This window comes from Prinia subflava, chromosome 12 (genome assembly GCF_021018805.1).
Source record: "Prinia subflava isolate CZ2003 ecotype Zambia chromosome 12, Cam_Psub_1.2, whole genome shotgun sequence".
In the NCBI taxonomy this organism is placed as follows: Eukaryota; Metazoa; Chordata; class Aves; order Passeriformes; family Cisticolidae; genus Prinia; species Prinia subflava.
In genome coordinates, this window is record NC_086258.1 from 8,381,710 (window position 1) to 8,397,172 (window position 15,463).

Genomic DNA, 15,463 nt, shown 5'->3' on the forward strand with positions numbered 1-15,463 from the left:
ATGGGAGCTGACGTCAGAGCTCCGTTCCCCGCTTTCTGCCGGCCTGGAAAACAGGAGGGAATATCTTAATAAATCAGACGGCAGCCAACCTTCAAAATCAGGTCAGCCTCGCTGGCATTTCCCTCCCCTCCTCACACCTCCAGCTCGTTTTCTCACTGTGAGCCCAGCCAAGCTCCTTGCATCATTCCCCTGGCGAGGCCAGATGGGCTCCGGGCGGGGATGCGGCGCGGCTCCGGAAGCCGAGCCTCCCGAGCGGGAGGGCACCAGTGGGGCACCAGCCATGCCCCGGTGCTTCCCGGCTTCGGGACGCCCTCCCCGCTGCTGGATTTGCTGTGGGAGATGCTGGCAGAGCAGGCTGGGCGGGTGATGAAGTTCTCTCTTCCTGGGAGCGAGGTTTGTGCTCTCCAGGAGGTGGAAATGTGCACGGGCAGGAGCTCTTCCTCCCAGCCAGGTGTGCTGCTGTCACCTCTGAGCTCTCCCCTGCAGGTGCCTGTCACAGAGGCCAGCCTGAGTCAGGCATTTTAACCTCAGCACTCCCCTCATTTCCATGTCACATTGCTGAATTCCTCTCTGCAGTGAAAAAAAAAAAAATCATTTACGGAACCGTTTTTGCTGTGTTTTAGAGCACGGGGTCGCAATCTGGGAGCTGCTGTTGATGAAGCAGTAAATAATGCATGGGCTGATTGCCCTTTTAGCTGTGCTGAGTGTGTGGAAAAGGTCAGCCTCGGGATGCAAGGGGGGCTGCCTCGCTGCTGGCAGCACCTTCTTAATGAGCCCCTTCTCGTTTGACAGGTGCAAAACATGTCCCAGTCGATAGAGGTGTTGGACAGGAGGACTCAGAGAGACCTACAGTACGTGGAGAAGATGGAAAACCAGATGAGGGGACTGGAATCCAAATTTAAGCAAGTGGAGGAAAGCCACAAGCAGCACCTGGCAAGGCAGTTTAAGGTAGGTCTGAATTCCAAACTGCTCCGGGAGCTGTGGCCAGGGAATTGTCGGGGTGGGCATGGTGCTGTGGCCCCCCCATCAGCCGTGGGGTCCTTCCTGCCCAAAGCACAGCCAGACCCAGGCTGTGGCCTCACATCCTCAGCCCTGCATCTTTTTTACCCTGTCACAGGGTAAAAGCACAAAAATCTGTGTTCCCACCCCCCCTGGGTGCCCTGAATAAGGCGGGGTGATTCCATCAAGGGCATCTGCAGGGACACACCCGAGCTCTGGGTGAGCTCTGGGTGAGCTCTGGGTGAGCTCAGGGTGAGGTGGGATCCTCTCTGTGGCCAGGCACCTTCTCCATGCCATGCCCAGCACCCATTTCTTGGGAAAATCCAGGGACTGGGGCTCCCTTTCCACTCCTGCAGCTCGTGGCAAACCACAGTGGGCAGTCACCAAACCACCTCTCCCCTGGGGATGGCTGGAGCAAGGAGTTCATCAATCAAACATCACCCTCCCGAAAAAAAACCCATAAAAATACAATTATTACAGCTGTCCTCCTGCTGGCAAACTGCACATCTCCAGGATTTTGTCCAATTTGGGGTGCTGGCAGCAGAGGCAGCACCTTCTGATGGGTTTTGTGTCCTGGTGCTGGGCAGAGGGGAAGTGGAGCTGCAGCCTCTGGAATGCAGCTGGCACTGGGAACAGTGGCCAAACCCTCAGGAAGCTGCTTGAGGATGAATGAAATTGCCAAAAAGATGTTCTGAGCAATTCTGGAATCTTAAATTTCAGCAGCGCTGTGGGTTGATGGATATAAAAAATCAAAACGGAAAAGATTTCTGGTGGAATTCGAGGACTTTTCTGATCAGCCACCCAGCTGATTCCCACCCTGGTTTGCAGGCAGCTGGCTGGTATTTTAAAGCAGATTTTTTTTAATGCCAAATACTGAAATATGACGATTATCTCATAAAAAGCTGGGAAGATAGTTCTTAAAACTTTTCACCAACTCCACCTCCTCCGCTCCCCATCTCCGGTTACTGCAGGACCCTAAATTTAGCTCTGCAGTCTGGATGGAAAAGCTTGAGCATGAGTTCCTTTTATTTAATTATTTCTTTATTTCAGTTATTATTGGGTTTTTCCCCCTCCCCTCACCATTCTGATGAGTTCAACTCTCCCCATTTCCTGCCAGAGAACTTTAAATGAAATAAAATTAAAGCATTCCCCACATGCAAAGCACAGGAGGGAGGAAACCTCGTGGCTGAAATAGGAGGGGATGGATGGGAAGGAAGGGAAGGAGGCTGAGGGGGAATTCCTGATCCTGTTCAGCCCCAAAAAAGCTTCAGTACACAGGCAGATGTCACAGCCCTGGGTGCTGGGAGCTTGGCCACTGTAATTTGAGCAGCACCAGGGATTTTGGGTGTTCTAACACGCTTCATTAACGGGTAGGTGCATGCATATTAATGTCTATACTCATTAGCTGCTGGAGCAAAGCATCTGCAACAAAATGCTGCATTCTGAGCCTTTAAATGAGCAAAAAAACAAAAAACAAAAGAAAAAAAAGAAAAAAATTCATTTCTGCACAATCTATCTGATAATGAATTTTATTTTTCTGTTCCGCGCTTGAAACAAGTGAGGAATTTTTTGTCTAATTTGCTGCCAAAGCAGCATTTGAAAGAACAGCCACAGCATTTTGTTCCTGCTAATGCCAGCATTAAACTGTGAGTGCTTTGCAGCTCGTGTTGGTTTTTTTTTTCTCTCTTTAGTGCCGTAACAGTATTTGTCTATGAATGGCTATCTATATAAGGCAGGTTAGTGAGCTAGATCCTCAACAGTATTTCATTTTCTTGCTTACAGGGCTAACTAAAAAGCAAGTTTTTTCAATGCTGCAGTGACTGAAGAAGCAGTTCACTCCCATGTAACCATGAAAAGAGGGCCACAGAGCATTTTGCACCATGCATTGATTTTCTTTTTTTTTTTTTTTGATTATTTTCCAAATTAGCACCATATCTCACTAAGGAACCTTGAACCACACAACCGAGATCTTCCTTTGCATGCAATTGTAGATGCATTTCATGAATAGTTTGAAACCCTTGTCAATGCATATATATCTTATTTTCTTTTATTTTTTTGGAAAGAAAAAAAAGAAAAAAAAACAACAACTCTTTGTGTATGTGATCTGAAGCATGTAACCCTAAGATGTTGCATTCTAAAAATGACAAATAAAGGCCTTTCCCAAATATTTTGGTGTTCTGCAGCCTGTTTAATATGTTCTTGCCAAGACATCATTCGGACCAAAAATAATAATTGAGCTAATTTTAATGCTAATAATTGTGGGATATGTGAACATTTCGCTCCCATAGGAAGCACCCAGGTCAAGGCAGAGTGTTGCAGATTTTTGCACGCATAGCACTGAACCGAGCTTATTTTAACCTTGCAGGCAATAAAAGCGAAAATGGAGGAACTTAGGCCTTTGATACCAGTGTTGGAAGAGTACAAAGCCGATGCCAAATTGGTATTGCAGTTTAAAGAGGAGGTCCAGAATCTGACGTCAGTTCTAAACGAACTCCAGGAGGAGATTGGCGCCTATGACTACGAAGAGCTTCAGAACAGAGTGTCAAATCTTGAAGAAAGGCTTCGTGCATGCATGCAAAAATTAGGTAGGCTCAGAACCCACCATGGTGGCCCTGGCTGCAGCGCCACCGGTGCCAACGCACGCATCCCGGCCGGAGGCAGAGATGCCCCGCTGGACATCTGGTGCCGCGCCCCGGCCGCGAGGGATGAGCTCCACACAGCCAGGGGCGATCCTGCCAAGGGCTCAGCCGCCAGGAGCGTTCCTCCTGGGAGCAATCCTGCCCAGGGCTGCTGGCAGGAGCGACGCTGCCGGCGGTGCGAGCGCTTCAGGATCCTTCCCCGGAGCGGGGCGTGTGGGCGGCGCTTGCATAAGTGGCAGCTCACGCTTATGCAAAGCCAACTCTTGTGCACCCCTTTTTTGCTTCTGCATCCCCGGGCCTGGCCCGTCAGCGAAGGGCTCTGCTCGTGGTGGGGGGTGTGGGGCTGTGCCTCGGTTTCCCTCGGTTTTCCTCTCTGGTTTTGGTTGCATCTTGCCGGTCCCCCCGGAGCAGAGCATGACGGAGCTGGGGCGCGGCGTGGTCCTGCCCCTGTGCGGGGTGTGAACCCTCCCTGTCCCGTTCCCTGAGGGAGCAGGGAGCCATTCCCACCAGGCTGCTGCTAAAACCGCCAGGGATTCATCTCCAGCCTCATCCAGAGGATTGGAATTCACTGGAGCTCCTGGGGCTGCTCTGGGCAGGCTCTGCTGCCGCCAACCCCAACGCGTGACCCCAAACCCAGGGGGAAGGAGGAGGGCACGGCCTTCCACAGCTGCAAGGACTCTCTGCACCATTTGTTGGGCCAGCTCTGGCTTGATTTAATTTCTCCTTCCATTATTGACTTTCTTGCCACGCCACTTAGATAATCCAAACACATTAACTGCTCTGCAGTCTATTTTGGTAGCACATACGAAATTACACTCTCAGGTAACTTCATGGAAGATCAGATCTCTTCTGAGCACTTTATATCCTTGGCAAGGTAACGCTTTGTTTCTCTCTTGGCTCTGCTGCTGGGGTTGCTTTTGCTGGTTTCTAGATGCCTCCACCCTTTGAGCAGCCACCTCCCCTCCATTCCCTCTGCATTTCCATCCTCTGGTTCCTTGGACATCCCTTGTAGGCTCCATCTCACTCAGAGAGCGAAATTCCCATCTAAATGTGGATGCTTAGAGTTTTTGAAGAAGTCAGGCACCTTGGGACAGGTAAAACCCCCTGGCCAAGAGAGACCAGAGTTTGATTTCTCGTTAATTAGTGAGTGCTGGTGCCCAGGTTTGGTTTGAGAGCAGGACAGGCTGGGGCTCTCTGCCCCTTTCTGCTGTCCCTCCTCTCACCCCGTGATGGTCACAGGGAGGGCAGCGGGGCTGGGCATGGAGGGAAATTCTGACCCTGCCCTCACCCTCTTGAACTTCCCCCTGAAATCCCAGTGGGGACAGGAATGAGCAGGGCTGGGGTGACCTGGGCCCTGATTCCTGGAGCTTCATCAGGTGGGAAGATAAGGAAGGATGAACAGATAACAAGGAAAGATAAGGAAGATAAGGAACAGATAACAAGGGAAGATAAGGAAGGATGAACAGATAACAAGGAAAGATAAGGAAGGATGAACAGATAAGGGAAGATAAGGAAAGAGAACAGGCCCAGGAGGGTGAGGTGGACCAGAGCCCTCCCGGCAGCCCCACATCCCCAGCAAGGGCAGCTCTGCCCTGAGGATGGATCCTCTCATCCCTCCCCTGCTGAAGGCAGAGGAGGAGGAGGAGAAGGCACCCAAGGAGGGATCCCCTTGCTGAGCCTTCAGCCTTGAAGATGAGGAGGAGCTGAGGGTCCCAGGGAGCAGCAGCAGGAGCAGGATTTGAGACTTTGAACTTGGGGACAATTCTTTAAACAAAGCCATCCTGGCCCCCACAGCCCCTCTCCAGCCAGGGAAGCTGGGACAGTGCTCCCACTGACCCTGGGCAGGCTTTAAGGAGTAGCTCCCAAACCATTCAGGGCTCCAAAAATATAGAATTTGCTCTTGGATCATTAACCCTTTCTGCTCGTTCCATCCCATCACACTCAGGTCCAGTAGCCCAGGTAAGAACGAGGCAGTAGGGACGCTGAGCTCTTGCAGGTAACCTTGCCTAAAAACTTTTGAGTGTTTTTTTTAAATCTTTTTGCATCTTTAGCTTGATTTTTTGGCTACTCCCTACCCTTGCTCTCTCTCTGGGGTCAGGGCAGCTCTTTTGCAGCAGCCCTGGGTGCTCACAGAGATGGATTCTGTGCCTCCCAAAGGTTCATCCCAGAGGATTTACCTCTCACTCTGTAGGGTGATTTATTTGGTCACTTAAAAGCAACAGCACGGATTGAATTTCCAATGCTGTTTATCTCTCTGGCGTGTAAACCACTGGAAATGGTTGTTAATCGAGTTAAATTCAGATAACAGCCTTACAAATGCTTTGCTGCCACACAGTGAGGCCCTGATTGCTGAGGATTTCACTCTGCTGCAGGTTTTCTGCTCAGCTGGGCTCACTGATGTCCCAAGGAGAAGGTTTTGGCTGGGATTTGCTGCTCCCCTGGAGTGTGTGTGCCCCAAACAGGGTCAGGGAGCTGCTGCAACAAGCACAGGCCAAGGGCAGGGGAGGGATGTGCCACATTCCCACCCAGCTCACCTCTCCCAGGAAGCCCTGAGCCTTTTCCTTAGCCAAGGCCCTGTTTTGCATTTTGGGTTTCCTAAGCATTATTGATGGATCAATAGTGAAAACACTTCCTGACCCCGGCATGTGTGTGGAGGGGGAAAAGAAAAATCAATAATGACAGCTCCAATCCGTGTTTCTGTTTACACTCCTAAAGATCCCTATTTATACAGGGATTTCAGCCTTTCCATTAATGTTCCTAAGAGGAAGTGCAGGGGTTGTCACTCCTTGGCTCAAGGGGGAATTTAACTCAGGCAGGACGAGATTTCCTTGGGAAGATCCTGGTGTGGGAGCTGGGATGGAGCCCCATTCCTGCTGGATTTGGGATTGGGCATTCCCAGCCAGGCAACAGAGGCAAGATCCAGGCACAGCTCAGCTGCACAGCCCCTCCCTGCCCTGGAGGGCTGGCATTGGGATGGGGGATCAATCCTTGGCTCCCTGGGAAGCGGGAGCAGGGAGAGATCCCGGCTGTAGCAGCAGGGCCAGGGAGCCCAGAAGGAGCTGGTGGCTGTGCGTTGGTGGAGGAGCTGCTGGGAGCTGCCAGGCAGGGCTGGTGGGCAGGATCTGGGATCTGGAGCGGAGGTGTCGGCATCCTGGGAGGAGGGGAGTGCCACGTCTTGCTGGAAAATTCCCGGTGCAGCTGAAGGAAGGGGCTGTGTGGGGATGAATTTCATGACTGAGGCAGGTGGATGGAGAGGGGCAGATTTGTGTCCAGGAAAAAGGACCTGAACAGCGCTGGGCAAAGAGGAAGGAAAGCAGCTCCTCTGTGAGGCCCTAAATTCTGCTCCTCACAGGTTTCCCCTGTCCTGGCCTCCTGGGTGAGCACCAGGATGTGATTTTCCATGGCACAGTTGTCCCTGAGTGACCTGGAATGCCACAACCTCCCATAGTCCTGCCATCCCAGCAGGAGGGGGGTTTGCAGAGGCTCAGTGCTGATATTCCCAGCGTGCTGTGGCTCTCCTCAGGTGGGTGAGGATCCCAGGGGATGCACCTGGCCGTGCCTGCGTGGCAAACCCAGCAAAGCTAACTCAGGATCCCAAAGATTCCGTGTGAAATCCCCCCCAGCAGTTGAGTGCCTGCCATGGGTTACACCAGCAGGGAGAACACGCTGCCCTGTGTGTGAACATTGCTGTGTGTGCCTCTAGCTAAACGTGTAGGAGATGTTGCAAACAACACCGGTTTACCCTTATCAGCTGCTGCTGCCTTTTTTTAAAGCTGTTTTCCTTAAATCAATGAGCTTTTATACCACGCTGCTCTCCAGGGAAATGGGAGGAAGAGATAAAGTGACAGCAATGTAGGGCTGTGATAATGGAAGGCAGCACTGAGCAGATCTGGGATTAGGGGAAGGCTGGACCCCTGCAAGACATTCAAATTTGGTATTTTAACCCGTTGCATCTCTTTTCCAGCACTGTGCTCTCCCTCTGAGCTGAGAGGTTGGAATGCAGCAGGCAGGAGCCAAATTCCTGTGCCCTGTGTCTCAGGAAAGTTCTGCTTTTTGGTGGCCTCTCTCTTTATCTTCCTGGGTTTGGAGGCTGTGGGAGCACTGATGGTGCCCTTGGCCAGGTCCTGCTGGTGCACATCAGGAATATTTTCCTCTGTTTTCTGCCCTGGTCTAAGGGAATCCTTGTGGCCACAGCTCAGAGCTGAGGCGGGTGGATGTGTCTGGTCAGGAATTAAAATGCCGGTGAGAACAGGCCAAGGAGAGAGGCAGCTGAGAGAGATTGCAGAGTTCTGGAAATGCTCAGGGTGTAAAATCCCTGATTCCATGAAGGTCAGGTTGGACAGAGCTCTGAGCAACCTGATCTGGTGGAAGACATCCCTGCTCATTGCAGGGGGCTGGACTAAATGACCTTTGATGGTCCCTAATAACAAACCATCCCATTTTTCCTGGTGATTTGGAGCAGGGTGACCTTGTCCTGAGCTGGCAGAGCTCTCCCTGTGCTCCAGCAGCGCCTGCAGGGGCTCCCACCTGCAGCCCAGCCCTGGGCACCGCTGAGCAGGCGCTGCAGTGCAGCTCCAACGCAGCCCCCAGAGCAGCTCCTCCACCCCAGCGCTGCCACCTTCCCCTTCCGCGGCCTGCCAGGGGCTCCCACAGCGAAAAGGAGAACTCAGGAAACACCTCCTGAGCTTCAGGTGGTGGCTGTGCCCCGTTGCCTCTGCCCTGGATGTGTGTGGGTTTTAAATGAGCCCTCCCTGCCCAACAGGACATTTCCTCTCGAGGCATCTTCATCTCCTCGCCTGTCACTGCTCACTCCTCACACGTTCAAATGCTGCTGGGGAGGGAACCAGAGCAGCAGCTTTGCTGGAACCTGGGGATATTGTTGGGAAAAGGAACTTGGATTGTGCCTGCCCTGCTGAGGCTGCAGCATTCCAAACCCATGGGCAGAGCCAGGGGTGGGAAATGAGCTGCAGGAGAGGGGCTGCTGCTTCCCCTCGTACTTAGGGCTGGGAAACCCAGCAAGGGGCTGAGCTGGCTCCCCGAATTCAGCGCATTTGGAGCACCTGATTGTGCCTCAAGGCTGGCTGGCAGCGCCCTGCCCATCCCTGTGCCCTGAGGCTGAGCTGGACAGGATTCCCGGGGCAGCTCCTGAGGGATCCTCGGGATGCTCCCACCCTCATCCTGCTGCGTTTGGGCTGCTGTCCCAGAAGGGCTGGAGGAGGCTGGCGGATCCCTCAGCATCTCCCGAGTGTGCAGCGCGAGAGGGAACAGGGAGAGGCTGGTAAATGATCCTCGCAGGGAGGAGATTTACCTCGTGTGCCGTTTTCCACCTTCCTCTTTTTTCTCCTCCGCATAACCTGTGCCAAACGCACGTTTCCAGCAGGGCTGGAATAGCCACGGCTGCCTTTTTATCTTGGCTGCAGCCGCGGGAGCAGAGCAGCCCTTCAGCCCCTTCCTCTGCCTGCCTGCTGCTCTCATTCTCCATCCTGTGGCATCCCTGCTTCAGCAAAGCTGCTTTTCTTGAGGACAGATGTCATTAAGAGGTGTGAAACAAACAAAAGCATCCCACCCTTGTTCCTGACCGAATTCCCCGTAATTAAACCAACCCCGGGCAGGGAGGAGCGGGTGGGAGCGGTGCCCCTCGCGGGGCTGTCGCGGTGCTCACAGCCTTCCCCTCTTTTCCAGCCTGCGGGAAGCTGACGGGAATAAGTGACCCGATCACAATTAAAACCTCGGGGTCCCGCTTTGGGTCGTGGATGACGGATCCTCTGGCTCCCGAGGGAGAAAACAAGGTAAGAGTGTGACAGCCTCGTCCCCGTGTGCCAGCAGCGTGGCTGAGGACAGCGAATATTCATCACAGCTCGGGTTGTGCTGAATATTCCTGGGAAACCTGGGGAATGTCCTCACCCACCCCTCTGGGCTCTGCCGGCAGCGGGAGGGGCTGAGCATCCCCCAGGGAGGGAGGATGAGGAGGATGAGCAGCCCCTGCACCGCTCCCTTTCCTGGGCAGGTGGAATTCCTTGCAGAGATGAGGGTCCATGTGCCTGGAATTCTCACCACGAGGTTTGGGTGGAAAAAAAAACCCCAAGTATTGGGTTTCTAACCTGTGTTTGGCAGCCAGGAGGGGCTGAGCAGAGGGACCTGTGGTCCTGCTGCTCCTCTGCTGCCAGCACCTCTGATAATGTCATCTGCCTGCATTTGCCCTCCATCCTCCACCTTCATTCTTGTGAGGAATTAACTGGCTGCAGCCAGAGAGAGAGAGATTTGTTTTGCTTTGTTTTGGCTTTTTTTTATTTTTTTTTTTTTCCCATCCCGACCATTCAATTTTGATCCCAAGGAGGTAGGAGGCCAATAACTGGCTGAAAATCAATCCCGGCTCCCCATGTCTGATGGAATGGAAAATATCTCGAGTGTTTGCCGAGGATTTGCAGGCGCCAAAACAAAACAAAAAGCACAAAGCTTGGCTGCCTGTAATTCCCTCCTGCATGCAGCATCCTTCAAAGGATAAAGGCACCAGCAAGGGCTGGATCAGGGCACCTATTTTGGGATCTGTGCCCTGGCATCAGCTCTGTAGGCAGGAGAGGACAAGGGATGCTCTGGAGAAGTCACCCCTGGGTGGTTCCTTTGAAGGTGACTTGAGTTCGGGCTCTTTCCCTGCAGCAGCCAACTCCTTGCTTGGCACTGCTTCCCCAATTCAACACCTCTGTATTTTACAGTTATTAAGCAAGATTTCACCTCCAGCCCAAATAAAACCCTGCTTAGAGGTGAGATGGGGAGGTTTCACTCACAGCACTTCTCGTTTTGCTCAAGAGAGGGGACAGAATTTTCCCCTTTGGGCCGTGTTTGCTGCTTCCCTGGCACTAAGGCAATTTTCAGCTGAAGCTGGTGGTTCAGATGCAAAAGATCCTCCTGTGTCTTCTGAGAGTTTTGTCTCAGAATGCTATTTTTTGGTATTTTTTTAGCCATGCCTTTTTCTGCGGCGTATTTTTGTTTTACAAGTAGCCTGCAAACTGGAGCTGGAGCTTCCCAAGCCTCTCTGTGTATTTAATATATAAAACCTGCTGGGAATTTTATTAGGAACACACCATTAAGTGAACTCCATCGGCTGCTCAGCAGAGTGGCAAAGTGAGGACGGGCAGTTTATCATCCCCAGCTCCTGTCCCCGAGCTCCAGGAGGGGTTTGGTGTTCGTGTGATCATTTGTCCATGTCATGAAACCACGGAACACAACTGGGGGAGAAGTGTGAGTCCTGTGGGTGCTGAGAGCTGGGACTGCTGTGGCTGGACAGGAGGAGGTTGCTCAGAGCCAGCTGCTGTGATGGGATATGGTTCATCCATCAACCTCTGCTTTTCCAGAGCTTGGGATGCTGTTGGGTCCTGCAGCCCCAGCACGGTGACACAAAACTCTGCTGGGCTTTAAAAACCGAGCACAGCACATCTGCGTGTTGAATTTTTAATGGCAGATAACGAAATGGGAGCAGCAAAGGGAGAGTCATGGTTTGGATATTTTTTCCCCCTATAATTTCCCAAACTGGCCCAGCTGAAGCTGAAGTTTCATTTCCAGCCCTGGGTGTTCTCTGGTGCTTTTGCAGCCACCCCTAAGCCCACCAAGGTTTGGGGCTGAGGGTCAGAGCCGTTTGCCACACGCTCACTCCCCACCTCTGCAGGTTTTCCAGGGAGGTGATGCCGGGAGGCTGAAATTCCCTCCGAAGTTTTTGGAGACCCCAGCTGACTTCCCAAAGGCAGCAGCCAAATGTTGGGCTGCCCTTCTCAAAGACTGATGATCACACTCCAGGCACAGAGCTGTCACATTTTGCGAGGGGTTTGCAGAAGAAATCTGCACTACATCATCCAAATCTGCAGCCTTAAAGGCTTCCCTCTTGCTAAATTTACCTTTTCTCCTTCCTAAATTTACTTTTTCTCCTTCCTAAATTTACCTTTTCTCCTTCCTAAATGGCTCTTACAGAAAGCAGCTCTCTCATTTTCAGGCAGCAGCTGCATCCAGAATGTCAGTGGCTGGCTGGATATTTCTTGTGGATATTAACTGCACAGCTTGGTCATTTGCCTCGGAATTGGTTTCATATAACAAAAGCTTTTTTTTTTTTTAAGGAGTCTAGACAGTGTCCCCAGTGAACTGGCACTTAAATGATGATCTAAAATCTCTCCCCAATCTACCCAGAGCAAGATTTAGATGTCTTTGCCTCTTATATTTCAGCAGCCTCACTTTAAGCTTTTGATGCAGCAGAGTGTGATTTTTAAACCAATATGGACTTTTTGCCTGAATTTGCCTGACAATGAGTGATTGCATCCCTCGCTCCCGCATTCCAAATTAATGGAGTTGTGCACAGCAGCTGCTGTAATTTACTGAGTGCTACAGCGGGAAGCAAAAGCAGCAGCAGCGACAGAAAATGCTGGATTTAACCAGGGAAAAGCTGCTAATTGTCCTCGGGAAGGGAGGGCGGTGCCAGCCACGCAGCATTCCCAGGGGAGCACTTAAGCCGAGGAGATCGCAGGTTATCCCCCAGGGAAAGCTTTGCTGTTCCCTTGATTTCTTGGCTGATTTGGGGGCCCAGAAATGTGGGTTATTTTTCTGGATGTAGGTGACAGATGTTGGCTGAATTCAAGGCCAGATTGGACGGGATTTGGAGCAGCTTGGTCTGGTGGAAGGTGTCCTTGGCAGGGACGAGTTTTAAGCTCCATCCCAAACCATTTTATGACGATTCCATCATTCCTGGCTGCGGATTTCTCTCCCAGCCCAGTTCCTGAGGCGATCCCTTGCGGGAGATCGGGACATCCGCACGACCAACCAATACAATTGAGCAGAAACCGAATTTATTGTTTACATTTAGCTGCAGTTATAGACTCCGAGCTGCTTGTTCACGTGTTCACACTCATCTCACTGGTTCCCTGGCCTTGTCCACGAGGCAGACACTCATCCTCCAGGACACCTAACTGGTCAGAATCCATCATCCCATCGTGCCTCCTTCATGGAGGTTTGGCATTCCTGGCAGTCAGCTCCTCAGGCTCTTCTCCTCTTGTTTTAGCTCTGTTTTTCTCAGCAACTTTGACAAATTCCTGAGGGTTCTGATAACCGCAGGTGGCTTGATAAGATTACTCACGGTTTGGCTGGTGCACGGAACGGCCTAAATTGTACAAACACACCTCTACAACCCCTAATCCTCCCAAATGTTTGTGCCCTGCAGGTTTGGTACATGGACAGCTACCACAACAACCGCTTCGTCCGCGAGTACAAATCCATGGCGGACTTCATGAACACCGACAACTTCACCTCCCACCGCCTGCCCCACCCGTGGTCGGGCACGGGGCAGGTGGTCTACAACGGCTCCATCTACTTCAACAAATACCAAAGCCACATCATCATCCGCTTCGACTTGAAGACGGAGACCATCCTCAAGACGCGCAGCCTGGACTACGCCGGCTACAACAACATGTACCACTACGCCTGGGGCGGCCACTCGGACATCGACCTCATGGTGGACGAGAACGGGCTCTGGGCCGTCTACGCCACCAACCAGAACGCCGGCAACATCGTCATCAGCAAGCTGGACCCCAACACGCTGCAGAGCCTGCAGACCTGGAACACCAGCTACCCGAAACGCAGCGCCGGCGAGGCCTTCATCATCTGCGGCACGCTCTACGTCACCAACGGCTACTCGGGCGGCACCAAGGTGCACTACGCCTACCAGACCAACGCCTCCACCTACGAGTACATCGACATCCCCTTCCAGAACAAGTACTCCCACATCTCCATGTTGGACTACAACCCCAAGGATCGGGCTCTCTACGCCTGGAATAACGGGCATCAGATCCTCTACAACGTCACCCTCTTCCACGTCATCCGCTCCGACGAGTTGTAGCCCGGCCTTGGTTGGAAACTGGGTTTAGGGGGGGAAATAGATACATAAGTGGATGAGTAAATGAATAAAATAACAGTGAAAATAAAAAAAAAAAAAATATAAGCGATAAAAAGGAAAAAAAAGGGAGAATCTAATTTAAAAAAAAATGCTAATAAGGAAACATACTCTAAATAAGTAAACATATAAACAGCTGCCAAAATTAAGACCAATGTCATGGAGGATTATTCAGCATAAATCTGACAGATCAGCATTACCTCTACATTTCTAGAAGTCTGGCCCTGTGTTATAGACTCACGAGTAACCATGTACTTGCAGCTGGAACTGCACTCCGAGAACCACTTCAGTTTGGGGTTTTGTTTTGTTTCTGTTCTGATAGCAAACCTAGAGAACATCCCCAAAGCAGTAAGGCAATGACTGTTGGAAGTTCACCCTCGGGAGCCTCGCTCTCCTCCGTGTGTGGGTTGCATGGACATTCCCCCGGCGTGGCGGGCAGCTGTGATGGATGTGTGGAAAGGAAAAGCAGGAAAAGCAGGAAAAGCTGACCCGTGAGGAGCCCTGGCTGTCTCAACAAGACCTATCACAGGTTAGTTTTCTTTGCCTTCCATTGCAGCTACTGTCTCTCTCAACTGTGTTCTTGTCACTTAGATTAACTGTGCTGAGACCCGAAGTAGCTCATGGATCTGTGTCTTAGTAACTTATTAAACACGATGGTTTAAGTATGTATTATGAACAAGTTGTTGTACCCATATTGTTTGAACTTATGTATTCAGCAAATATATTGTATAATGTATGTCTGTTATTTACCAGAGGTGGCGAAACTTTGTATGTCCAGTTTATGCAATGAATGTTGTAAATGCAATGATGTAGTTTGGATTTAATAAATGATGGTTTTTTCGTTTGTAAAAAGGCAAAAAAAAAAATAAAAAAAGGTCAGTGTTCACCCTTATACACAGGTAACCAATTTCATGTTGATAATTACAGGAATATTCTCTTACTGTTATACTATCTACATAGCATTATGGTGGTTGGAAATCGCTTCCGTGGAGATTCTGCTGGCAGCAGATTCCCATGGGAAGCTTTGTTTATGGAAGTGTGAAGGTAATTATTTTTTTTTTTTTAAGAGGAAAACTTTGTACTATCCACAGTTATCTAAGGAACAATAAAACTATTAGGAGACTTCCCTGCTTTGTTTGTTGTCTTCTCTGTGTGAGAGAGCGAGTGCAGGGGAGGGAGAACAGGAATTTTAGGGGTAAATGCTGAGCAGCCATCCTGAGTTTCCTTCCAGGGAATATTTCCTGATGTGTAGCTGGGGCTGGGGGCTAGGAGGGTGGAGGATTGGCTCTCTGCTCCGTAGGGATTCCCTTCCCATTTTCATCTGGAGCAGGCACTGCTTCAAGGAGATAAAATCCTGTGGCTGCTCCTGCTGTAGGCAGGGTCCGGCCACGCCCTCAGGGACTCACAGTGTCTGGTGTTGGTGCCACAACAGGAGGAAATCTCATCATCTGCCACCTTTATTGGAGCTGCAGACACTGCTTCGGACTGCTGAGAGCAGCTGGATCCCATTCCTTCCTGGATTATTGGAGCGCTCCCCACCCTGAGTTTGCTTCAGGCTTGTGCAGGTAAAAATCTCCTTTATTTACCTTGTTCTAAAGGGTGACTGTCACTGCTGGGGGCTGGGCATCAGCACCATCAACCCTCCTGGTTCTGCCAAAGCAGGGCCCTCACAGGGGTGCAGGGTGCTCATCTCCCTCTGCTGTGAGATTTGGGGTCCCATCTCTCTCTGTGTGAGATTTGGGGTCCCATCTCTCCTTGTTGTGAGATTTGGGGTCCCATCTCTCTCTGGTGTGAGATTTGGGGTCTCATCTCTCTTTTCTGTGAGATTTGGGGTCCCATCTATCTCTCACGTGAGATGTGGGCTCCTCTCTCTCTCTGGTGGGAGATGTGAGGTCCC

At 51.3% G+C, this 15,463-nt stretch overlaps 1 protein-coding gene across 2 annotated transcripts in view; it reads left to right on the forward strand.

The window, feature by feature from the left end:
• Positions 1 to 14,692, forward strand: part of OLFM1 (olfactomedin 1) — a 32,790-nt gene extending 18,098 nt beyond the window's left edge. For both annotated transcript variants that reach the window (XM_063409518.1, XM_063409517.1), the window contains exons 3-6: positions 793 to 948; positions 3,365 to 3,584; positions 9,321 to 9,427; positions 12,838 to 14,692. In XM_063409518.1, the coding sequence (XP_063265588.1) occupies positions 793 to 948; positions 3,365 to 3,584; positions 9,321 to 9,427; positions 12,838 to 13,512 (1,158 nt within the window). In that variant the 3' untranslated portion in view covers positions 13,513 to 14,692. The remainder of the gene's footprint in view (positions 1 to 792; positions 949 to 3,364; positions 3,585 to 9,320; positions 9,428 to 12,837) is intronic.
• The last annotated feature ends 771 nt before the right edge of the window (positions 14,693 to 15,463 follow it).